At 42.3% G+C, this 25448-nt stretch overlaps 1 protein-coding gene and 1 long non-coding RNA gene across 2 annotated transcripts in view; one reads left to right on the top strand and one right to left on the bottom strand.

Moving 5' to 3' along the window:
* USP14 (ubiquitin specific peptidase 14) overlaps nt 1-19682 on the bottom strand; it is a 37658-nt gene extending 17976 nt beyond the window's left edge. Inside the window, exons 1-9 of the mRNA XM_075920914.2 lie at nt 19250-19682; nt 17020-17165; nt 16348-16380; nt 13854-13958; nt 10431-10534; nt 8465-8523; nt 6306-6436; nt 3927-4007; nt 2178-2257 (exon numbers count right to left, since the gene is read on the bottom strand). Of these exons, the coding sequence (XP_075777029.1) occupies nt 2178-2257; nt 3927-4007; nt 6306-6436; nt 8465-8523; nt 10431-10534; nt 13854-13958; nt 16348-16380; nt 17020-17165; nt 19250-19265 (755 nt within the window). The 5' untranslated portion in view covers nt 19266-19682. The remainder of the gene's footprint in view (nt 1-2177; nt 2258-3926; nt 4008-6305; nt 6437-8464; nt 8524-10430; nt 10535-13853; nt 13959-16347; nt 16381-17019; nt 17166-19249) is intronic.
* A 1995-nt stretch (nt 19683-21677) lies between these two features.
* LOC142827109 (uncharacterized) lies at nt 21678-23379 on the top strand. Its single transcript, XR_012901532.2, has 2 exons — nt 21678-21983; nt 23235-23379. It is a non-coding gene; the product is annotated as an uncharacterized LOC142827109 (long non-coding RNA).
* Nucleotides 23380-25448: the final 2069 nt, after the last annotated feature.

Raw genomic sequence — 25448 nt, 5'->3', positions numbered from 1 at the left:
TAATTTTGTTTTAAGTTTTACAACGCTTTATTTTGTATTTTTTACACCCAAAAATTTCATCGCCCGCCCGGCTATGATTAAGTTTAATGTGTACTTTTTTTTGTGAAAAAGGAGTACTTTATACAGAACGGTTGAGAAACACTGCTTTAGACCACTAGCCTTCTCTTTGCAAACTGGTTGGTATTTTTTGATGGTTAAAGTTCAAATGTTGTCAGTTATTTTTTTACTAAAAGTCAGACAAATATTCACAGGAATACACGATCCAAATAAACAGGGAGCTAGGCTAGTGAGGGAAGAGGAATGACAGCTGGTGCCCCATTTGGGAGAGGGGGAAGGACGGAATGAGAGAACAAGCCCCACTGCCATGATTGGGGAGGAACACAGCCTTGCCTCTGACCTTCGTTGCAGCCCAGAGTGGTGGGGGAGAAGAGGGAGCACAGCCCTCCTTTCAAATTCACATGGTAAGGGTGCATGGCCCCAGCCACAGTGCGTGGGTGGGCAGAGTTCCAGATCCACATGCAGCCACATGGAAGGATGCACAGTCCTGGCTCCAGCCATTGCGGCAGTAGCCTGCAATCCTGGCTGCAGCCCCAATCAAATCTGCAGAGAGGTGCACAGTCCCAATCAAAGCTGTGGGGGCGAAGGAGGGCGAGTGGGCACAGCCCCAGCTTCAGCCACTGAAGTCATAACTGCTATGACTAAATCGGATCTTCAGAGGTGGTACACATTCTCCCCCCCACCCCCCCAACACCTTCTTCCTTTCCCCTTCCTTCTTCCCTGATTCTCTAACTAGTGTCCTCATCATTTCCTCTTTTCTGTAACTCTATCCATCCTCCCCTTTCCTTTTCCTTCCTTTCAGTGGATCACCTGTCGGCTAGGTTATCTACAACCAGGCTCTCCTCTTTTGTGGTTTCTTCTACTGCACACTCCTAGCCTCCTATCAACTAATTCTTCTCTTCCCCATACCTTCATCTCTGTTCCACTATGCCCTTCCATTGCCATGTTCTCCCCGTCCTCCAAACTGCACCCCAAACTTTCTGTGGACTCATTTCATCATGCCACTAACCTATGCATCCATTCTCTTACACTACACAATCTGTTCCTGCCACAATTTAGGGGCTGAAATACTAAGATGATGTCCATGGTATGAGAACAGAAAAGCATGACCCTCTTGCTCCAAAAAGACCTAAGATCTAATGCCTGTCTTTACACTCTAGAGAATTATATGTGATTGCTACCCTGAGCTTAACAGACATTTCCTTCTCAATATCTCAGAAAGGAAAACAAACTGCCTTAGGTCCTTCCCATATGTCCAGAGAAAAATATTTCCCAGGCCCCAAATAAGGTATTTAAATTCATTACAGGTAGATGTGCAAGAATACCACATTATTCCTGAAATGCCACTTCCCTTGAGTATGCCAGTGTTGATCCACCTCCCTAAACACATTATTTTTCTATTTAAAAACCTACTGCTTAAAAATTGTGTATGGGCCCACTTCCTCACCTCTGAAGGTTGTGAGACTTATTTTTTGCATTTGACAAAATTCCTCTGGAAAGGGGCAGTCTACTCCATGTTTTATACATTGTTAAGAATCTAGCCATATTTATATTAAATTAAAATTAATGGAGATTGCCTATCTCCTAGAACTGGAAGGGACCTTGAAGGTCATTGAGTCCAGTCCCCTGCCTTCACAGCAGGACCAAGTACCATCCCTGACAAACTTTTGCCCCAAATCCCTAAGTGGCCTCCACAAGGATTGAACTCACAACCCTGGGTTTAGCAGGCCAATGCTCAAACCACTAAACTATCCCTCCCCCCTATATTCAGATACTGTTAAGCATCCCTGTAAAAGTAGACTTTCAACATTTCCCTAGGCAAAGAACTTCAAATGTTGTTAGTCTCTAGAGAAGCACCGTGTATGTTTCAGGTTGGGTTGGATTTTTTTCCCCAAAAGGCACCATTTTCCCTGTTACTGCTTATTCTAATTTTTGTTTAATATCCTTTTATGTGCTTCTATAATACCAGGCACACTTTTTACCCAGGTATCTTCTCTCTGTAGCCTCTTCTGGACTATGCTTTTAATGTATGTTATCCTATCCCTTATATGTGAAATCCCCTAATTTAATTACTAAATCAGTACTGCTCTTCACATCTTGATTTAGAATCCTTAGGATACGTTGTTTCAAATTCAATGCTGAAGAACTGATCAACTAAACTCTTCTTTTTAGAGGCTGCTGCTGTAGCTCCAGAGTCTGTCTGCAAAACAGATTCTCCTTTATTATAATTGTAAGTAGCAAACAAAAATAAGTCACTTTCATTCAGACAAGTACTTTTAAAAGTTCATTAATGCCTAGTCATTCCAAAAGAACACACACCTATCATTAATGTAAGAAAAGTAAGTATGTTGAAATTTCCATATCAGAAGGAAAAAGAATCAGACTAGACACCAACAATATTTAATTACTATGAAAGCAGTCTCTTTAAACCAAAAACCAACAAGCGTCTGTGTTATCAAGAACAGCACTGCTTTATTTTCCACTGAAAGATAAAGTACTCTAGAATACTTTTTAAATTATAAATGAAGCTGTTTTACCAGTGACCTTTTAACCCCAAACTTTCCACAATGTATTTTATAAAAAATATACTTTGGAGGAAATCTCAGCCTTAACCCCAAAGGAAATAAACTTCTCAGTGAGTTGACAAAGCTAATCCTTTGTTTGCCACAGCGTTCCTGCTGACATCCCTCTCTGATTCCACACAGCACAAAGATGCTTTTCAGTAACAGCCAAAGACGTATTGAATGAATACAATGTTAGTGCCACTAGACTCAAACAAGCATCGATCCTGAGACCCATAACCACTGTGGTCTTCCACCCTGGATTACATAGGGAGGCACTTTCCAGAGTTCGGGCACATCAATATGGGATTTAAATGGCATGGAGGGCTTTGTACTGTCCCTCAAAATCATGGGGCATTTACACTTACTAGTCTATAAACATAACACAAGGAAAACATGGTAGTGTGCTCCAGCCTAATGAAATTGGTTCAACTACTTATTGATATATGTAGTAAGATGAGGGCCTAAAACATAAGTCCATGCAGCACAGGCCTAGCTAACAATGGACAAAACTTGGCTAATATAAAGCAAAGCTAAGTTGTGAGCAAGAGAGAGGCCCCTGCTCACAGAACTTGGCATAAACATGGCTGAGAGTGCAAAACACTAACTGGTAATAGGCCCAGGTGTAGAACAGTAATTGGTACTGGTCATAAGTTGAAAGCACGTTCTAAAGGATGGTACCACCAGCTCATAAAAAAAAAAAAAAAAAAAAAAAGACCTTGGTACCCATTCTCCCCAAAGATACTGACTCAGGTTCAGGAAACAGTCTGAACTTACAGCATAATAGATATAGATGTTCTAATCGAACAAGGTACAGTGTGATGAGTGGTATCTAAGTAGAGTCATATCAGGTTACCACCCTCTCAGGAGTGAGGTGTAACTTGCTTGTACCTGTATATAAAGTGATATTTTGGAGGGGCAATCTTTGTTCAGCCTAGGGGGCAGTGGGACCTCCCACTGATTGAGCTAAGTCCATTGTTACAGATGTGTAGTGGTTCAGTAGAGTCAATTGACAATTATTACTGTACTTCACTCAACAATAAACCTGGCTGGGTACCTTAGATCCTTATCTGATTTGTGGTCTTTGGGGGTTCTCTCAACACAGCACATATGATTGAGCACACATGCATGCAACCTTCTGGTTATCATCACTGACAGAGCAGGAGACCTGTCAGGACATCACACCAGTAAATCCTGACCTATTACACTGGTGACCCTACTACAATATGCACATCCAACAAGTCATGAATACCATTTTATAGCCTTATGTACAGTCAGAATCATAGACTATAAGATGATTTCAATTACCTCCATAAGAGCATCACCTTCTACCCCTTCCAGCTTTTGCTGTAGTACCCTCATCATTTGTACCCAGCATTCATTAGCATCCTATAAAAAAACACAGACTATTGAAATTTGACTACATACCAGTAATTGGCATTTATTATTTTAGATATGTAATATTACGAAACTAAACGTCAATTCCCTAATTATAACGTGACATTTGGAATTTGACACTTCATTAACGCTGAACTTATTGCCATTCCAAAAGTACTAATTTGACTGAGCTGGTGTTTGAGTCTTCATGCAACTTTTTCTACATTCTACAAAAACATCTGGGGACTGGAATCGATGACCTCTCAGGGTCCCTTCCAGTTCTACTGTTCTATGAATCTATGATCTGGCTTTTTAGGATTCAAAAGACTACAGAATGATTTTTGGACTTTAAAAGCTAGACGTAAGAAGCAATTTTGCATTTAGCCATTGCGGAGAAACTAAATGATTTCTTTGCTTCAGTCTTCACGGCTGAGGATGTTGGGGAGATTCCTGAATCTGCACCGTCCTTTGTGGGTGATGAATCTGAGGAACTGTCCCGGATTGAAGTGTCATTAGAGGAGGTTTTGGAACAAATAGAAAAACTTAATGTTAACAAATCTCCGGGACCGGATGGCATTCATCCAAGGGTTCTAAAAACTTAAATGGGAAATTGCTGAGCTATTATCTGTGGTTTGTAACCTATCCTTTAAATCGGCTTCCGTACCTAATGACTGGAAGGTAGCCAACGTGACACCAATATTTAAAAAGGGCTCTAGAGGCGATCCTGACAATTACAGACCGGTAAGTCTAACTTCAGTACCGGGCAAATTAGTCGAAACAATAGTAAAGAATAAAATTGTGAATCATGTAGAAGAACATAATTTGTTGGACAAAAGTCAACATGGTTTCTGTAAAGGGAAATCCTGTCTTACTAATCTATTAGAGTTCTTTGAAGGGGTTAACAAACATGCGGACAAGGGGGATCCAGTAGATATAGTATACTTGGATTTTCAGAAAGCCTTTGACAAGGTCCCTCACCAAAGGCTCTTATGTAAATTACATGGCCATGGGATAAGAGGGAAGGTCCTTTCTTGGATTGAGAACTGGCTAAAAGACAGGAAACAAAGGGTAGGAATAAATGGTAAATTTTCAGATTGGAGAGGGGTAACTAGTGGTGTACCCCAAGGGTCAGTCCTGGGACCAGTCCTTTTCAACTTATTCATAAATGATCTGGAGAAAGGGGTAAGCAGTGAGATAGTAAAGTTTGCAGATGATACCAAACTGTTTAGGATAGTCAAGACAGAAGCAGACTGTGAGGGACTCCAAGAAGATCTCACCAAACTGAGTGATTGGGCAACAAAATGGCAAATGAAATTTAATGTGGATAAGTGTAAAGTAACGCACATCGGGAAAAATAACCCCAACTATACGTACAGTATGATGGGGGCTAATTTGGCTACGACAAATCAGGAAAGAGATCTTGGAGTTATCGTGGACAGTTCTCTGAAAACTTCCACACAGTGTGCAGCGGCGGTCAAAAAGGCAAATAGGATGCTAGGAATTATTAGGAAAGGGATAGAAAATAAGACCCAGAACATCTTACTGCCCCTGTATAAAACTATGGTACGCCCACATCTTGAATACTGTGTACAGATGTGGTCTCCTCACCTCAAAAAAGATATTTTGGCCTTGGAAAGGGTTCAGAAAACGGCAACTAAAATGATTAGGGGTTTGGAACGGGTCCCATATGAGGAGAGGCTAAAGAGACTGGGACTTTACAGTTTAGAAAAGAGGAGACTGAGGGGGGATATGATAGAGGTCTATAAAATCATGAGTGGTGTGGAGAGGGCTGATAAAGAAAAGTTATTTATTAGTTCCCATAATAGAAGAACTAGAGGTCACCAAATGAAATTAATGGGTAGCAGGTTTAAAACTAATAAAAGGAAGTTCTTCTTCACACAGCGTGTTGTCAACCTGTGGAACTCCTTGCCAGAGGAGGCTGTGAAGGCTAGGACTATAATAGAGTTTAAAGAGTAGCTGGATAAATTCATGGAGGTTAGGTTCATAAAAGGCTATTAGCCAGGGGATAAAATGGTGTCCTTGGCCTCTGTTTGTCAGAGGCTGGAGAGGGATGGCAGGAGACAAATCGCTTGATCATTGTCTTCGGTCAACCCTCTCTGGGGTACCTGGTGCTGGCCACTGTCGGTAGACAGGATACTGGGCTAGATGGACCTTTGGTCTGACCCAGTAGGGCCGTTCTTATGTTCTAACTATATTCTATGACAGAATAAATTATTTAATAAATACATCTCCAGAAATGTATTGCTTGAATACCGCACAATATATTATACTTTAAGTATCAGTCTTTACCTGTTGCAGGTATTGGCCCTGATCACCTTTTTCTGCAAACTGTGGGAAAGCCATGTGTAAAAACTGCAGGAGAATGATGGGCGGGATGCTGGAGGATGTTTTATCCATGGACTCAAACAAATCTCTAAGAGCTTAAAAATAAAGCAAGTAAGTTTTGAAAGGAAATTAATTTAAAAATCCACTTAAAATATTACAGCAAACTAGTAGTTAAAATGAACAGCAAGACGACGACAATGTTCAAAGGGAACACTTATTTAACAGCATAAAATTAGAGCTTTTCAGGATAGGGCCAAATTGTATAACAGTAGGCACAACAACTGCACTGGCAAAATATGCCTGCAAGCATTACTACAACAGGTATAACAAATGACCCAAATATGAAAGATAGGCACACAGTGCCTTGCCCTTTGATGCCACTGGAATCGGGTTCCTCACTAACAGTCCCAAAATGGAATTTACATTCATCAGAAACTATTTAACACTCCTGATGCACAATGTCCTTGTAACACATCTACATCTAAAAATATTAAAAAGTGTTCAGGGTTAAGATTCGCTTTCTGTAACTGAAAGCCATAGAAATGTAATAATAAAAATGTCACTTATTGCTGACAATACAAAACTAAACTTGATTTTCCACACTTAAAATTCTTCAGAGAATGCTTAAACTTTGCACCCAGGAAAAGTAAGTGAATGTACACAAGTGCAGAGATTTCAAAAACTATTAGCAGTGGATGATGCTGATTAAGAGTATGTTGAGTGGCATCACACACACCTTTTCCCCACACTCCTAGCAGTATATATTAATCTTATTCCTAAAAATGTACCCATTATACAGCACTAAGTTTATAGAGTGCTTTATGGACACTGACTGCTGCTTACAACAGCCTATGATATATGCTTTACAGGTAAGGAGACTGAGGCATGAAAGCTTTCATACCAATGGATATAGCTAATGTTATTTTATAACAAAAGGAACTAAATTTTCTGGCCTGTTTCCTTCTGTCCCATTGATACAACAGCTCTTAAATATTGCTCCAAGAAGAGGCATTATCCCAAAAATGCCTTTAAAAATGCCTGTGTGTCATGCAGGAGCTCCTGACCAGCCCAGCACCAAAGAGTTAACTAAAGATTTACTTATCAATGTATTAGACTCCTCAGAAGCAACATTGTCACCTCAAAAGAAAATAAGGGACACAAAGTAGATGCAGTGAGAGGGGAAGGGGCAGGCATGGTTGTATAGAGTAACCATTGAACTTACCACCCCAAAATTCGATCAGCAGGCATACCCACAAACAGGACCTTTCCTTCTTTATTTTGTTTTGTTTTTCCTTAAATGGACTGGTAGAAATCCCAGTGTGCTGACCCAGCATCTTAGTGGGGCAATGAAATAGAGTAAAAAAAGAAAACAAAGTGGACAAGTAGTACCCTTATTCAAATGTCGAGGGTCTAACTAGAGTTCTAGTTAGAGCTCAGAGATACTGGGCCTTTGTGAGCTCCTGCTACCCAAACCACCACCACCACCAAAATAAAACGTGGCTTTCCTTTTGGAGATTAAATGTCTGACACTATTACAATGCTCGAATCTCTAGCATAAGGATTATGGCATACTGATGATAGTAGTTGAAATTACTGGTATTACAAGGCCGATTAACATCTATTAAAAGTAGTGTTACTAGGACAGTGAATTCAAAAAGTGTAGTTACAGCCTACCATTAAGAGGAAAAAAAAAAGAATTGTCCACTGAAATGGTTACATGGAAAATGTTCACCTCAAATGAAGAAAAGGAGTGCCTTACAAAGTCCCAATTACTCTAAAACAGACTTGAGAAATAAGGGATATAATGCTTTTAAACATTTACAGCTAGATTGTGCCTAGATTCATGTATGCAATCCACACTATTTCAAGTGTGCCTTTGTTGCAGTACATTTTGCAAGGTGCACAAAAGTATGCTTTGCATCTAATAGTTTTTTCCTTGGAAGTACATTAGCTGGTAAAAGTTAAAATGAACCCTTCAGTGGTAATGAATCTGGAGCTCCCAAGGCATAGATTCAAAAGAAAAAACACACATTGATGACTTGCAATAGCATTCCTGGACTCCAGCTGCCAAGAAGTAAAGTTACACAATAGCAAAAACATTGGATTCTAATCCAAATACCAACCTGCAGTAATATATTGAGCAGAGGCCATTTCTCCCGAAGCTCTTAAGGCACCACCGTACCTAAAACAGATTCAAATAATTTGCATGAAATTAAAGCATCTAAAAAACAACCAGGATTAAAATTTACAAAAGGGGGGTTAAATGGTTAAATATTTTAAAAACACCGTGAAAACTTCTTTTGGGGAGATCCAGTGACCACCTGACAGCATACACTGTCCAGAGCTTTGACATTCATTCTAAACCATCATTTCTGCTATAATCATGCTGAAGCAGAGAAAAGGCTAGCATTCCTCAAATCATTTCTGTTAAATTGTGAATGAAACCAAATGTTTAACAATTATTTTATTATGAATTTTGCATGCACTCTATTTCCATTTAATTATCTCCCCCTTTCCCTCCTGTTTCTTGGAAGAGGAGGCTTTCCTTGGTTAGCACTTGAAAAGTAAGGCTGAACACTTGCCGAACCATGTCCTGCACAGATTTCTTTGCTTCCTTGCATTCCCCAGCTCTATACAGTGGCTCCTACTCTGTGACAGGCTCAGATGGCAGAACATTTTCCCTGCATGGAGCAGCCATGCCTAGATCATATCCCCAGATGCAGGAAGTTTTGCATCCTCCAATTTTCTACCCCCATCACTCCTAAGCCACAGGGGAGGAGTCAATGCACAGGGAGCATTTGAAGTAAGATGCATCATAGTTTTAAAGACCTTACTACATGCATCTTACTTCAAAGAGACTAACACCAGATTACAGAGGGAAATTTCAGAACTTTCTTTCATGCTTAAATTTGACACTTTACAAACAGGCCTTAACAAAGATGCTAATTGCCTTAACCATTACAAAGATAAGCTTCCCACTTATCACCCCTGATTAGCCATTCATTGACTCAAATAACTATTCCCTCCCTCCCTCCCCCTCGCCCCATCTTCTGTACTAAATCTGATTTGTCAGTTTAATCATGTGTTCACTTTTTTCATTGTATTCCTTTGGTATATATGGTCATGCCAATTCTCTTCCAGAATATGATCTGAGGAAGTGGGTCTGGCCCACAAAAGCTCATCATTTATTAAACCACCTTGTTAGTCTTTAAAGTGCTACACAGTTTTTCCTTTTGTTTTAGCAAGAGCAGACTAACACAGCTACCTCTCTATTACAATTCAACATAATGACATTTAAGATTTAAATAGCTGAAATAATGAAATTTACTATTTTTAAAACCCCATGACTGTGAAATTAACCAAAATGGACTGTGATTTTGGTTGGACCCTAATTGTAATACATTAAGCAAGATCAAAATATTAACCTCCAAAGAGCAGATGATCACACAACAGCCTGTCAGAACAGTTTTGTGAAGTTTTATTTGCAACAGACTGGATCAGAATTTGGATGTGAACTTTTTAGCAAGACAGAATCAACTCCCTATTAAAAATATTGCAGCTCCTATAAATATGCAGCTTTAACTTTACAACACAAACTGTGAACTGTTTTGAATTCTTACTAAGGACAAAGATGTACCACATACAGTAAACTTCCGATAATCCGGCACCTTTAGGACCCAGGGGGTGCCGGATTATCAAATATGCCAGACTATCGGAAGGGGGGAATATGAGGGGTCTGGGGTGGTGTGAGAGGGATGGGGGGGCGGCGCTGCAGGACCAACCCGGCAGCACCCCAGCTGCTCTGCTCCGGGCACCCCAAGTCAGCCGCTGCTGAAACTAACCAGCAGCTGACTCTGGGAAGCCCGGGGCAGAGCAGCTCCAATTGTCTGGCTGCCTGGAGCACTTCCGGGTTCCAGGTGGTGCCGGACTAGCAGGAGTGCCGGACCACTGGATGCCGGTCAACTGGAGTTTTACTGTACAATGATTCTATTAGTCTGTAGCACTATTAGGAAGACAGTTTTACCCAAAAGACACTTCATAATCCAAAGAAAACAATTTTAATCTTACTACTTTTGTATTGAAACCTACTTCTTAAGGGCCTCTTTCAGTTCTGGCACAGAGCGGATACACTGAACTGTAGCATTCATGTAACAAGTGTTGCCAAGATTTGTCAAACCACACGGTAATTCCATCTGCCAAGAAAACATACAAGGTGCTTGAAGATTTAAGAGAGATGAAATAATTTTAGTATACATACTGTAACTCAGACACTACCGTGTTTGAACAGGAGAGGTCTGAAATTAAAGAAATCTGATCAACCACCATGTTACAACAAATTCATCTAGTAAATCTATTAAACAAACTTAATTTTTATAAAGTGTATTTATTTCCCAGTTCTAGTACCTTATTAGTGTGAATTTACTGTGTTTTGGTGCTTTTAAAAACATTAAAGAGTGCTTCATTTTATTTATGTACATTTTGGTATAATAAATAGAATGAAATTTACAGGACAAACTCTTGAAAAGTATTCACAAAGGTTCAAATTAAAATAAAATTATAATAAAATTCTTGCTGATTGCTTTGATAATCTTGCATATCTTTTTAATGACAGTGATAATAAACTTACCATATATACTAGAACATAAGCCCATTCATTCATAAGCGGACACCCCAAACTCACAGAAAAAAAAATTTTAAGTCAATGACCCTTTTATAAGCTGCCTCCAGCATACAGCTCATCAGCCTCAGTGCCCTTCAGCTCCCATTGGCTACTCTTTGCTGTACACAGTCAATGGAAGCTGAGAGGCTCTGTGCCTGCAGCTAGCACATCCCCTCAGCCCGCGCTGCTTCCCGTGGCTCACATTGGTCTTTTACCTTGCCTGCATGTAGCTCAGCCATACAGTTTACCCTGCCTGCCTGCCACTGCGATCCTAGTGCTGGCTGAAGGCATAGAGTCTCTCAGCACCAGCTAATGGAAGCTGAGAGCTTCTGTGCCTGCAGCCAGAGCAAGGATCGCTGTGGCAGGCAGGCAAGACCATATGGCTGAACTACATAGTGGGCAGGGGCCCATTAGCCAATGGGAGCCATAGGAAGTTTGCCAACCCCTCCCCACCATGGAAGAACCCACTCATAAGCCAACCCCTGCTCCTCACAGTGGGATATTTTTTACCAAAAAATTCGGCTTATGAATGAGTATATACGGTAAATCAAGGTTAAAACAATGTCTACATTCTCAGCAGAACTCTGAAAAACTAATGAACCCATGGTTAAAATTTTAAAATATATTTTGCTTTATCATTGGTGTACAAGGAGGAATTCAAGAAATGTTTTAAACTTCTGAAATCCTCAAGTTTACATTTTAATATTGATCTAATTTCTTTTATACTAATAACAACTGGACCATAATTTCAGGAATCATTATAAATAAATGCACAAATACATTATGGTATCCTGTAAAGCTTATTTAATAAGAAGTGAGCCAGATGTCAGGAAAAAAGGATTAATACAAAACGAGTCAATTATGAATTTGGGTAAATTTGTTGGGGAAAAGCATTAATCTAGCTACCCAATCTGTGCAGTGTATTTATTAAACAGACTGGAAGCATATCTGAAATTCATGTGTCAAAAATGCAAGTACATACAAATTGGATAAAAGAAAAAGTAACAAGTTCTTCATATTTTATCCAAGACGAATGCCTCCTTTTTCACCTGGATAGCTATAGTCTCCTAGGTTTATACCATTTAAGTATAAATTATTTTCCTGTTAGACCCTAGGCAGCTTTTATGTAAGTATTAAAATACATGCCAATCCTAAATTACAAAGCTGTCCCTAGGCAGCTCTTATGTAAGTATTAAAATACATGCCAATCCTAAATTACAAAGCTGTCAACATATGGATATTTATAATAATAATATTGTTTCACGTGTGCAGTAGCCCAGTGTTCAAAAGTCACCTTGGCTGTTCTACTTTAATTTAAAAAACATCATAAAGAGCTCATAGTTAAAATTAAAGAAACAAAACTATTCAAGTTATTTAAAAAAAATCCCAAACTAGGGAAACTTGTTTTCAAACATTTAATCAATTCCCTCCCACTCCCCCGCAAGATCCTTCTTTCCCAAAGAAAATTCCTTCTACTTTGGAGGTAAGCAATTTTTGTGGGGGGGGAGAGAGGGAGAGTGCTCTCCCAGAATTTTGGTAACTGGTCACAGACTGCACTTTTCTATTACTAGGGGGTTGTGCCCTCTGCTCACCTACCCTCCTCCCCCTCTGGCCGCTTTCGCTTCACCGAGAGAGCTGCTGACGTGATGACATCGTTCTGTCACCAAGCAGGAAAAACATTTTTATATATAATGAAAGATATTAAGGGATAGGGTGCTAGCAGCAGCACAGCCAAGCCAGTGACAAGCAGACAGACTGCCTCACTGCCCCGCAGAATATTTTCTTCCAGCTATGGCCTGGTAGATCATGATGGGCCGAAGAAATGTTTAGTGCATCGGATTCAGTCAACATGCTGTATGTTGTCACCCCCTTCTACTCCAGCAGTTGGAAAAGTAGTTTCAAATTTTCAACCAAGAACAAAATTATCACAAAAGACAACCAGAATATATTCAGGGTACACTATTGTAAATACACAAAAGCCACCAAGAAATCTGATTCAGGTAACAGTCTCTGTTCAAGAGAAGTCCAGTACTGTACTGTATTGGCTTTTCCCTGCCTCTAGTGCTGATTGTGTACTTCCAGTTCCAAATGAGGCATGTGATTAACTGGTCAGTTCATAACTCTGATGTTTGTAACTCTGAGGTTCTACTATCCCATAATAAAGTTGCTTCAAGCTAAATGATATTAGTTAAATGAGCTACAAATTAAAGCAAACTTTGTATCATTTTCTCCTAAGTCACGTTACATTGTCAACACCTTCATGTTAGATACTATAAAAGATAAAGTGTAGCTTAAGATCCACTTTCAAATAAAAATTATGAATACACTGAAAAGTATGGATGTTAAGAAACACGTAATTCGTTAATCGAGAAGTTGACAAAAATTGTGTTGACTACATGATTAATCGATCAGTGTTAGCATTGCAAGCACTTAATCCTGGCTCCAGCAGGACCCCGGCAACATCTCCTGCTGTAGCTCTGCATTATATGGGGACTGAGCCGACCTGCCTGCATGCTGTCTCAAAGTGTTTCTAATATACACCCACAACGGGGGTTGATATTGAGACCCAGCTCAACCTGGAACTGAGCCAGACTGCTTGCGCACTGGCTCCCTACTCCCATAATAACGCAAAGTCGTGGCAGAGGTTGCTGCCAAGACCCGGCATGAGCCGGGACTGAACCAGCCTGTCAGTTAGCCCACTAAAAATTTTACTTGGGGGGAGATGGGAAAGGATTGTGTGTAGCCAACAGCATTAAGCACCTGCTTATCGTTTAATCGACTACACTATTACATCCTTATTGAAAAATGAAGTTATTCAAAAAAATGGAATCTAAGATATAAAATATGCTTACAGCTGAGGCTAACTGCTCCTCCGTCATGTCTTCAACAAACACTGGTCTAGCTACCGGTTCCTCAGGGAGTGCATCTGCGGAGCCCATCATTAATAAGGTCATCCCCTGTAAATACAGCAGATATAATCCAACACATTAAAGACATCCATAAAATATAAGTGCAAGAAAAGTAGAAATCTGCATCTCTCTAAAATTTAATAATTTCAGATATCTCCTACTGGAGGGTAAATTAACAGTGTTCTCTTATAACGTCTATTTGATACTGTATTATTGTTTCTGAAGATAAAGGTAACTAAAGAAACAAAATCTGAAATGAAACTACAGCTTTATTCTTTTATCTTTCTACTGAAACATGCTTCCTTCATGAAATCTTAAAAAAATTAGCCCATTAATCTCCAAGTAGGACTGCTAACTTTCTAATTATGTAAAAAATGCACAACAGGAAAAAATTCATAGTATTTTTGACAAGTTTCCATCTGGACTTGCCACTGTAGTCAGCCAGCAGTCAAGATCTTTCTAATGAATAGCTTTAACTAAAATCAGATTAGACTATAAAATTAATGAGCCACAAAATACCCTTAAATGAAAACTCCATTTTTGAGCCTTTCAGAGTCAACCATCTTTCATACTCCAGTTCAAGGGAAAATACTTTAACCTCCTTTTGTCTGATCTTGGGTGTCAAGAAATTAGGAGCCAGAACTATGTTCAGATGCGAATGGATAAAATAAAGTTTACTATAATCTCTATCTCTGTGTGCAAAAGCTCCTAATTAGTCAAATTCAGATTACTTCTGCATGGGAAGAAATTTATCCTTATTTGGCAAAGGATTTGGAAGTGACTGAGAGGCTCTTAATGAATTAATTAGCAAGATGATTGTCTTGTGGACTTTGTTCTGGGATTACTAATAGTAGTGGGGAAAAACGAACTGCTACCTTTAAGGACAGGGGAATCCATTTGAGGAAATGAGAAATATTTGGTCTAGCAGGGGCGGATATAGGGCAGGGCAAATGGGGCAGCCGCCCCGGACCTCGTGCTTCAGAAAGCCCCGCGGAATTATGCTGCCCGGGGCCCCGCAAAATGGACATCTGCCCCTGTGGTCTAGGGTAGCAAATATGTCATAGATATGAGGGAAAAATGGGCTGGGGTATTCCACATTATTGCCCAGAGAACAAGAGGTGGACAGTCAGTGAAAAAAAATACTGGTGCAATAGCCTTTCCCGGGACAACATGTGCAAAAGGAGCTTGCCATCATAATCTGGATGGCTCTACACCATATACATTTTTCCCATTCAGCCAACAAATCAGTGTTTGAAAGTATGGTGCTGGTGATGAGAAGGGCACATCAGAATATGAATAAGAAGTAACCAGAGATTCACCTCAAGTAGTATACATTCCTTAAGATACCCCAAAGTGTAGTTAGATTATTGGAGGAAGGCCACCATCAACTGGTACACCATCCAAGATCACAATTTTACCTATCCCTAGTGCACATCGCTAGAGATAGCTTTTGTCAGGGCTCGCCGAGTCACGGCGAGCCCCGCTCGCCATTCGCGCTGTCCGGCATTCTGCACATGCGCAGATCGCCTGAACCCGGCTCTTCTGGGATGTAATCTACTCACCATGGATGAATAGATTACATAGTTTGTCGAGCCCTGGCCTTTGCCATATCTCTTTGATCTATCACACCACCCTGACACACTGCATTAGTGCTGGAGAGCTAGGAGAATCAAGCAACATTCCTCTATTTGCTCATTAAAAGAGCCCCTCCCTACAAGACTGCTGTTTAATCTAAGGGAGGGGAACTATTAAGTTCATGCAGAAAGGAAGTATCACAGAGACCTCAGGAGCAACCTCTGCCCTGGGCTGGTCAGAATAATGGGTAAACAACATGAATGTGTAGAGTAAAATAGCCAGTAGGCTACAAGGCAAGAACAACAAAAAAAGTAAAGAACAAAAACAAGGCAAGAACAACAACAAATACAAGAAGAATCTCTTGCATTACCCCAGGGAGTGGAAAAATTGCAGTTAAAGCCCATCTGTCAAGTTGGTGAAAGCAGGACATACCTTATACAACAGAAATGATCCTAGAAGAACAAATGACTGAGTAGTGGTTATCAATGTAAAATGTAATAAAACTCTCAAACCATATCAGGAAGACAATGTCATTTCCTCACATGTTTTAGCTCACAAGATTCTCTTGCTATATTCCCAGAAAAATAAATGTTAAGAGACCCAGTGTGGAAATTCTATAAAATATGAGCAGGAAAGACAAATATTTCCTAATCTAAAGGCCACTGCAGTTACAAAACAATACCAATGAAAATTTTGATTGTCTCCCATTATTTTGGTGGTCTTCACTACAGAATTCTTATGTTTTCCTGAAAGTCATAAAACTATCACCTCAATTATGATACAAATGACTCTTAAAAAGACCATCACTACAATAAAATGAATAAGCTTTGGCAGTGTACCATGAATTTTTGATGATACTCACATTCTTGATTTTGATATTGCCCCACTCATCATCCTATTTTGAAGGAAAGAAAACGACTGTTAAAATCTTATACTATATTTAGAAGACTCAAAAGGCTAACAGATACTTTCACCAACATTAGCCATTTGTCTCTGAGCAGCATACTATAGACTTTACTAAAGACTATACTTTTTCCAATCTTGTGTCAATCTAAACAAAAAACCCAGCAAGGTCCCGTTTTCTAGATGGCTTTTTATAGTTTTACAACTGATCAGCTCAAATATCTGTTTAGAAGGAAGGAAAAGAAGGCAAATTGTCAAAACCAAGTCATATTGATTGGCATATTGGCATAAAAAGTATCTGTTCTGGATTGTTTTTTCTGGCCTGCAGCGCAGAAACAAACTAAAATTCTTAACCAAACTATAAGAAAGAAAATTCTAGTTAAGTATTATTGATTTCTTAGGCAACAAGGAAAATACCAACATACTATCTCGGCACTAAGCGGTAGACTTGCAAAAGGCCAGTAACAAGCAATAGACCCTACAGCATCAACACATCATACCACATTTTTTTCTGCACTGCTCAAGGTTGCATTTATAAATTTGTACCATTATATTCTTATTGTTGACTAAACATTCATCAGAACATTAAACAGAATTAGACAAATACAAGGAAGTTATTGGTGATTCCTACCTTTAGAGCGCCTCCTTTCACCACAACTTTCTGCCTATCTGGCTGAACTCCAGTCAATGCAAAAAGCTGAGCCTTGAACACCATTGGAGGTTCATCAGTATTCAGCTCTACACCATCAAATTTCTCTTTCCCCCATTTTACATTCACTGCAAAGACAACATTACACATGTGGATCATTATTTTTACATTAGTTTATTTAGTTTCTAGAATCAACTTCTGAGTATATACACTACATTACCTAAGTCTGACCTGAGCCCTCACACCACACATTCAGTTTCAGGTGGACTATCAACATGTCTGAAAAGATTATTCAAGATTCAACAGTCTCTGCCATTAGAATACATTTTTCAAAACAAGTACATAATATGATTATGTAAAGCAAGTGTAAATTTCATTTTCAACTGCATCATACTGTCAGTGCTCAATTCACGTTTCATAATGAAATGAAGCAAAACTATTTATCTGTGCAGATTTAGGAAATCATTAGAAAGTTAATTCCAATCTATAGACATGCTCATTGCAACAACCAAACAATCATGGGACAGTAAGTATAATTCTCTGTGAGATAACCCTATTCTCTTCCAAAACAAAACAATTCTTAAATAGAAGTTAATACTTTTGGTGGCAAATAGGGACATGAATGTTTAACTAGTTAACCCTACCAGGTCACACTTAAACTTCAGGGTTAACCAGTGAGGGCTGTAAGGGGTTGTTCCAGCCCTGTGGGCCTGTCCTAGCTGGAGCAGCTTCTGTCTATGGCAAGCCCAGGCGACTTGCAGGCAGGGGCTGCTCCAGCTGGGCTGAAGCATATTAGTCACGACAATATCTGTTCTTATCAAACCCGCAATTTAGGATTTCTCAATAAAGGATAAAGTGTGCATGAATCAATACAGGGTCTTTCATCATTTATATAGGTTCGGGATAGTGGACTATGGGAAAATGTCTGGGGGTAATTTTAATACACTTGCATCTCTAATTCAGCAATCCTGCATAATAGGGTTTGCTGGATTGAAGTTTTTGCCAGGCCAAGGAGAAAGTGAGGGGGTTGGCAAAGGGTGCTTTACCTGGCAATCTGTGTTCCCCTTCACTTCCAGTTCTCCCCTACCCCCCGCCCCATCCGCTGCTATGGGAGGAAATAGAAACAGAAATATACTGTACAATATCAGTGCTGTTGAAAAGGCAATAAAACAATACAAGCAAAGATTATACCAAACAACTAAAACAGAAGTTAGGCCATCTATTGGAAAGCATAGTGGGGGGAATGGGGCAAGTAGTAATGGTGCTTTGGCAATACAGCACAGAAACAGACAGTTTAAATGAGTTTGAGAAGCCATATTCATCAACTCCAAACAATGCCCCAATTTGCAAACCACTGATCAGGTTGCAGGGAGACAGAGAAGTATATTAATTCACAGTCCCATTTTAAGTTCATTAGCCAAGCACTGAAATGTTGCAACGTGCCTGCAAGGGCTAAACAATGAAATGCAGATCACCAGCAAGAACTCCCTGAAGAGAGGCACCAAAGAGTGGGAGTTCTGGGCTCTGACAGGTTTTGTCAGTTACATGTTGGAAACGGGTGGGGAGACGAAAAACAATTGTGCTAAACTGCAGTTTCTCTAGTGCTTACAAGAACACAATGCAGCTTTTTTTTTTTAAAGCCCAGGCTGATGGGCCTGTATTAGGAGAAATGAGCGTAGAATTACGTTGTCTGGTCAACAGCAGTGTATTTCGAGCAATAGGTAAGACGCTTTCAAGGGGTTTTAAACGATCTTTATAAGAACCGCCGACTGAGCGCACATGCCCTGACGCAGCAGACCCCGCTTTGGCAGCGCACCGGGAAATGGCTTCCTGGGGAAGGGGACAGACACAGAAGTCACGAGCCCCGGCGCCGGGCGGCCCGGCCGCGTTCACACGGCACAAGGCAGCAGGCCGCGCTGGTTTGCGGTTGCAACGAGAGGAGCGCGGCTACCGGACGCTCCTATCAAGCGGGGGCAGCCCCCGGCTCGGAGCCCGAGCGCTGCCACTCGACTGCTCCAGCGCGCTCGCTACCCAGCGGCTCCAGGCGCAACGGCCCCACGCGGGGCCCCGGCCGCTCGGGAACGCAAGCGGCCCGCTCGGCGCCCTGCGGCGGGGAAGCTCTTCCGGGCTCGCCCCCCAGCCGGGGGCTCTGCGGGGGCAGCGCGGCCGAGGAGGGCGGGACCGCCAGGCCCGCGCGGGAGGCCCGGCTCACCTGAGAAGAGCGGCATGGCGGGCGGGCGGGCGGGGAGGGGCGGCGGCTGCGGCGCGTCCCCCTCTCAGGGTCTCATTCAAACCGGCCCTTCGCGATGACGCTGCAAGCGGAGCCCGGGCGCCGGAAGCGGTGTGTGTGGAAAGGCAGGAAGCGGCGCGCGCAGCTCCGGAAGAGACGCCGGCGCTTCCTGTCACGGGGTCGGCTCCACGCGGTTGCGCTCGGCTCCCTTGCGGAGACGGGACTTGAGCGCGGCCCCGCCTCGCCGGCTCGTGCCCGTGGGCCTAGGCTTCTCCCTCACCCGCCCCTCCCTGCGGCGCTGCTCGTGGGCCGGGCTGCTCATGCCTGGCCCGCACGAAGACGCGGCAGCGCTGCTGAGAGCCCGCAGCCAGAGCCCCCCGCGGGGACTGGGAGAGGCGGGTGGGGCTCAGGATCCCGCTCTCGGCAGGGCAGGGAGACCAGGTTTCCGAACCAAAATGGGAACGTTAGCCACGCCCCTGACGCCGTAGCCCCACCTACTTACCACTGCAGTGCCGGGCCTGGCTGTGGTACTGCTGAGGTTAAGATGAACACAGAACATAACCCAAAGGAAAGGGGGTCATAGGACTCCTCCCCCCATCCTCTACCAACAAAGATGGGGTTGTGCAGCATAAGGCTCCCCATGCAACTACATGGGAAGGCTGCGTCTACGTTGGCAAGATTTTGTGCAAAAGTAGCTGCTTTTCTGCACTATCTTGCCACCTGTCTACACTGGCCACGAATACTTGCGCAAGAACACTGACGTTCCAATGTAGAAAATCAGTGCTTCTTGCACAAATACTCTGAGGCACCTGCTCACTGATAAGTCCTCTTGCGCAACTGTTTTTGCACAAGAGGCCAGTATAGACAAGCAACGTTAATTTCTTGCGCAAGAAAGGCCAATGGCTAAAATGGCCATCGGAGTGTTCTTGCGCAAGAGAGTGTCTACACTGGCACAGATGCTTTTGCGCAAAAGCACATGCCACTGTAGATGCTCTCTTGTGCAAATACTTTAACGCAAAAACTCTTGCATTAAAAGTATTTGCGCAAAATCTTGCCAACGTAGACATAGCAGAACTGCAATAACCCAACTTGCACGGCATTAACGCAGTGAGAGCCGGGGGGTGCATCTAGCTAGGTGGTTCTCAAATGTTTTGGCTTGTAAACCACCTGGGTTTCAATGTTTTCTTTCTTTATGGCAGGGAAACACGAAAACGCCTACTTGGTGTGCCTGTCAACTGAGACACCGCACTCCTCTGGCACTCTAGCCCCACAGTACAAGGGGAAGGGATAGGGAAGACTGAGGCTCAAATCAGGATAGTCCCAGAAAATCCAGGACAGATGGTCACTGTACATAATAGGGGAAATACGGGGCAGAATGACTGACTCATTGACTGGTGACAATTTGTTCAGATCCACTGAGCAATCGAGCCATCCCCGTGAATCCAGCAGTTTAGGATTTTTTTTCTCTTTGTAATGAAGCTCATATGAAACAGATTTGTTATTATTATTCTGGAAACTTAGTAAATGAGAATTAAAACACACACTCAAATGATTATTCTTCAGAAAGGGATATTTACTATTGGGTGTAGTTTCAATGATCTGTGAAAATATATTATCTTTTTCACTATCAAACCATAGTTTTTGCCAGTAATTCTGGAGTATAGTTTATAACAAAGCTACATCCTGCTATCTGGCTGGACACATCTTTCAAGTGTAATGATTGTAAAGGTACAAGAAAGCTGCTTACCGGATGATCTTCTGAAAATGTATCCTAAAATGTTTTCCTTCCTATACTTTCAGTTATTTAACAATCTCAGAAGAACTGGAAAAAAGTGAAAAAAATTTCACCACCACTCTCCTCCCACCCCCAAAAAACTAACAAACAAAAAAAGGTCCGCCAATCATCTTTCTGTAATGTCTGTGCAACATTGCCTCTACACAATATGGGCTTGCTGACTTTAACCCAGCTCCTATTGTTTCCATTCTACTCATCTTGCCATCTGACAGAGGTACTACTCTTTCTTCCAGTGAGGATTATTCTGAATGGTCAGTTTTATAATTTAGCATTTCTAACCATTCATGGATAGCACCATAGACAGTGGCATATGAATGGAAGGCAAGGACAGAGCAAGATGGTATATGTAATTGAAAACAGTTGTATAACTTAAGACATCAGAAGTTAGTAGTGATCTTATTTTCAGCAGGAGCCAATTTTTATAACCATAAATAAAGTTGTGTGGGCAAAGCTAACGTAATACCTCATGTTTCTCTCTTGCACATTGTGACGGGGCAACCCCCGCGCCCCGCACTCACCAGGAGCCGTCCCCAGCTTCCTGGGGAGAAGCAGCGGCCCCGTGCCGGTTCCTGCCCTGCGCGGCTTGTTCTACCGCGGGCGGGGCCAAGCAGCAGCCCCAATCAGCTGCGCCCGACTCCACCGCCGCTTCCCCAGCTGTGCCAGAGTGCCGGGCGCTGACACTGCCCATGGCGTCGACCCGCACTGGTGCCCTGGCGGGCCAGCCACCCCCACGGAGGGGGCGTGCCGGCCCCACTACGGAGGATGTCAGTGCAGCGGGATGCTTAAAAGGAGCGCTGCCGCCGGAGACAAGGGGGGAAAGGCAGACACGCAGCTGGAAGGAGGAAGCACCAACAGAGGCACCTTGGACCCCGTCTGCGTAAACACCCGAGACCTAGTCGTCACGGCGGCCCGGCGAGGGAGGTAGGAAGCGACCCAGGGCAGGGTGCTAGAACCCAGGGGGGTTGGTGTGTTTAGGGGGTCCATCCCCCACCAACCAGGACTGCGGGGAATTGGCGTATCCCCCCCAGACCTTAGGGCCCTTGGTCGGGGCTCGGAGTGAGGGTGGGCCCGAGCCCCCCTACCCCCTCACGCCAACGTGGACGCCACTCGCAGTAGACCGAGCGTGGACGGACCCTGTCAGACTCGGGACAGGGCTCTTGGGTGATCGGGGAGCACGAAGAGGACGAGACCTCGGGTGAGGGAGATCGGAAGGGAGGGCGGAGGACCCTGCGTGGCCCTCGGGGCGGGCCGCGCCTCTCCACACACATAAACCAAACAAATCAATCACTTCCCTAGACAGCATTTAGTCCAATCCTTGTAATTTGTACATGGAGCCTTGCCTTCCAGATCTACTCCTGTTTCTTGCTCTCCAGCTGCCCATTTTAGCCCATCTTTTGAATACTTGTGCAAAGGGAGAAGACACAGAGTTATCCCTTGCTTACTGGGTATTTAGCATTGAACCTACTCCTGGTCAAATCAGTGTTCTAAGAGTCACTTTCCTCTAACCAAGGTGTGGGCAAGTGGCCCATGGGCCAGATGTGGTTTGCCAGGGTTAACCCCTGGCAACCGCCAAATGTTTATTTACTTGCATATCTGCCGGTGTGCCTCTTGCAGCTTCTGTTGGCCCCACTTCACTATTTCTGATCAATGGGAGCTGCAGAAAGCGATGTGGGCCAGGCCACAGCTTCCCACAGCTCTCATTGTCTGGGAATGGTGAAAAGGAACTCTGAGTGGCTGTACCTAAATAAAGTGTTTGATGACTCCACTGGGGGCTAACTCTGCAGAACTGCATCCAGTCCACAAACCACTTACAGCCCACCCTACTCTAATCACTGAAGTAACATGTATCTGAGTATTTACTGTGTGTTGATGAAGGAACTAAATGATCTTCTTTCCATGGAAAAATGTTGAAGTTCCTAGACTCTTTAATGAAGGGATTCTTGTAAAAGCTTCTCTTCTACCATTCACTTACCCTTCCGGGTGGCAGAGACCACCAGAGTCTAGTGGTCTTTTGAGGCATTTTCTTCTGTATCCTAGTTTTGTTGCTGGTAGGTCTATGGGAATTTCTGTAGAATTCTTCCCATTCCTTGGAGATGTCTGCCCCTTTCCATTTAGGCAGTTTCACTCCAGTAATTTACCCATCAATTATGTTCCTTTTTGTGCTTCCTTCAGCAGGAACCAGGAGTCTTGAGGAGTTGAGAGGCTTATGAAGACCGAAAACTCATCTTGGCATCCTACTCATGCTAAGGATGCCTATAGTGAGAGGACATAGGATGGATGGAGGCTGCAATTAAAACCTGATCATTATTGGTCAGAATGAATGAATAGGTCTCTTCTGATTCTCAATAGGTATAGGTCATCATAGCACCACTGACTTTGTTGGAGCTATGCTGATTTATGCTGTCCAGACATGTAGTTCTGAAATGTTCAGATCTTACATTCATTCTTGCATTGTATTACAATTCATATGGATAAAATATCCCTATGGGATAATAGAACTTAAATGGCAGGGAAAACAGTTGAGTTACCTTAAGATGATATAAAGCAGGTAAAAAGATAACAGCAATAATAAGTATAGTTTCATGCCTTCTTTCAGAATGGCACAGTTGATGTTTAATAATAATTCAGTGATTTTTTTTGCCCTGACAAGCCAGCTCAGACATTGTCGTCATAATCAAGAATTTCTGAGAGTGAATATATGTGCCTGGGTGTGTCATTCAAAATACTCTTGTCCTGTGTATATATACAGCACACTTACAGTAAACAATTATCAATGTCTACATAGCAGCACACAAATTGTAATTTGCATGTCTAGACTTTATTATATTTGGTTGCAACGTACCCAACATACAAATCAATTTAAATTTATACTTCACAAGTTCCTCTCTAAGTATAAAAACAGAATTCAAAAAAATTTAGTGCAGGTACATATTAAGTAGTTTATGAAGCCTATCTATTGCTTCACAGTCATAACCTATTTTGCAAGTCACTGTCTACCTTCAACATTGTTATACATCTTTAAAGGCCTTCAACACTTAAACTCTAAATGAGGAATGATATTGCTGCCAAATCTCATATCTCACTGCAAGAACAGGCTCTAAGTCTCAAGTACAAAAATTCAGTCCTTCATAATGGAATTGGAAAACTAACAAAACACCCAGTTCTTGAGAATTATCTGACCCCAGGGAGGAAATGCCTGTCATTTTTTTTTTAATCAAATGTCTTTTATAATGTGTGTGTACTTCTGAAGCAAGGTAATCTAAATTTGATCAGCTTACTTTTCTTTGCGAAGACAGGGGTTGAATGGGAGAAGATGGGTAGGTTCTGTTTTGTGTGTACCTGCCCACACTCTCTTAATAAATAAACCCCTTATTAAAAATGTTTCAAATGTATTTTTATGATTTAGGCCAATTATAGACATGGATACATCTATTTCAGGGAAAAACTGAACAAATAGGTGAATGAGGTAATATCTTCATGTCCACGTTTGATGATCTTCCTTTTCCCGTCTTTATTCTTGAAGCATTATATCACTTTCTCATCTGTTAATCAGAAATCACTAGTTTAAATCCTTTGTTTTTTGTGAAACTTCCTAATGCTAAGCTTCCATGCCAACTTCTTACCATCATCTTTTACTCTAAACAATGTGGGATAAGGTCATTGTGTTTGTGTGAAGTATTCACTTCATAATAAAAAAGGCAACTAAGATATGTAAGATTCAGTAGAGTCCACACATTGTGTTGCCATAGCCTTGTGTGGAACTCTTTGCAACAAGGACTAGCTTTTTCTGAGTAAGTGACTAGCACAATGGAGTACTGATTCTCAATTGGTGACCCTAGATCAGTGGTTCTCAAAGTGTGGTCCACGACCATCTTGCAGGTGGGCCACAGGCTTAAGACTCACTCTCTGCCCCTCCCAACCCTCCCAGAGCCTGCACTGACACCCCAGACCTCCCCCTCTCCTGAGGTTGGTATGCCAATGCGGGCTCCCTGCTTGGGTGGGAAGGAGCCTCACGGGGCAAAGGAAGTGGCTGGAGGGACAGCACAGGAAACTGCTCACCAGGAGGATCTCTCTGCTGCTCCCACTGGCTCAACCCACTTCTGCACCCTCCCTCCCACCCAGAACTTTCCACCCTCAGCCCACTTCTGCACCCAGCCTCCTACCCAGATCTTCCCACCCACAGCCTGCTCTTGCACCCAACCTCCTGGCCAAACCCCCCTCCTGCACCTGTTTTGTCATCATGGGTGGCTGACTGGTGGTTTTCTGCAGAAAAAGGTCTGCATTGAGCCGGGTGGGCCACAGGCCAAAAAGTTTGAGAACCACTGCCCTAGATGTATTGCAATACATACATTTTGCTTTTAGCCATGTTATAATTATAACTGAAAA

Source organism: Pelodiscus sinensis, chromosome 2, assembly GCF_052426305.1.
Source record: "Pelodiscus sinensis isolate ZL-2025 chromosome 2, ASM5242630v1, whole genome shotgun sequence".
Classification (NCBI taxonomy): Eukaryota; Metazoa; Chordata; order Testudines; family Trionychidae; genus Pelodiscus; species Pelodiscus sinensis.
This window is presented reverse-complemented; position numbering and strand designations above follow the sequence as displayed.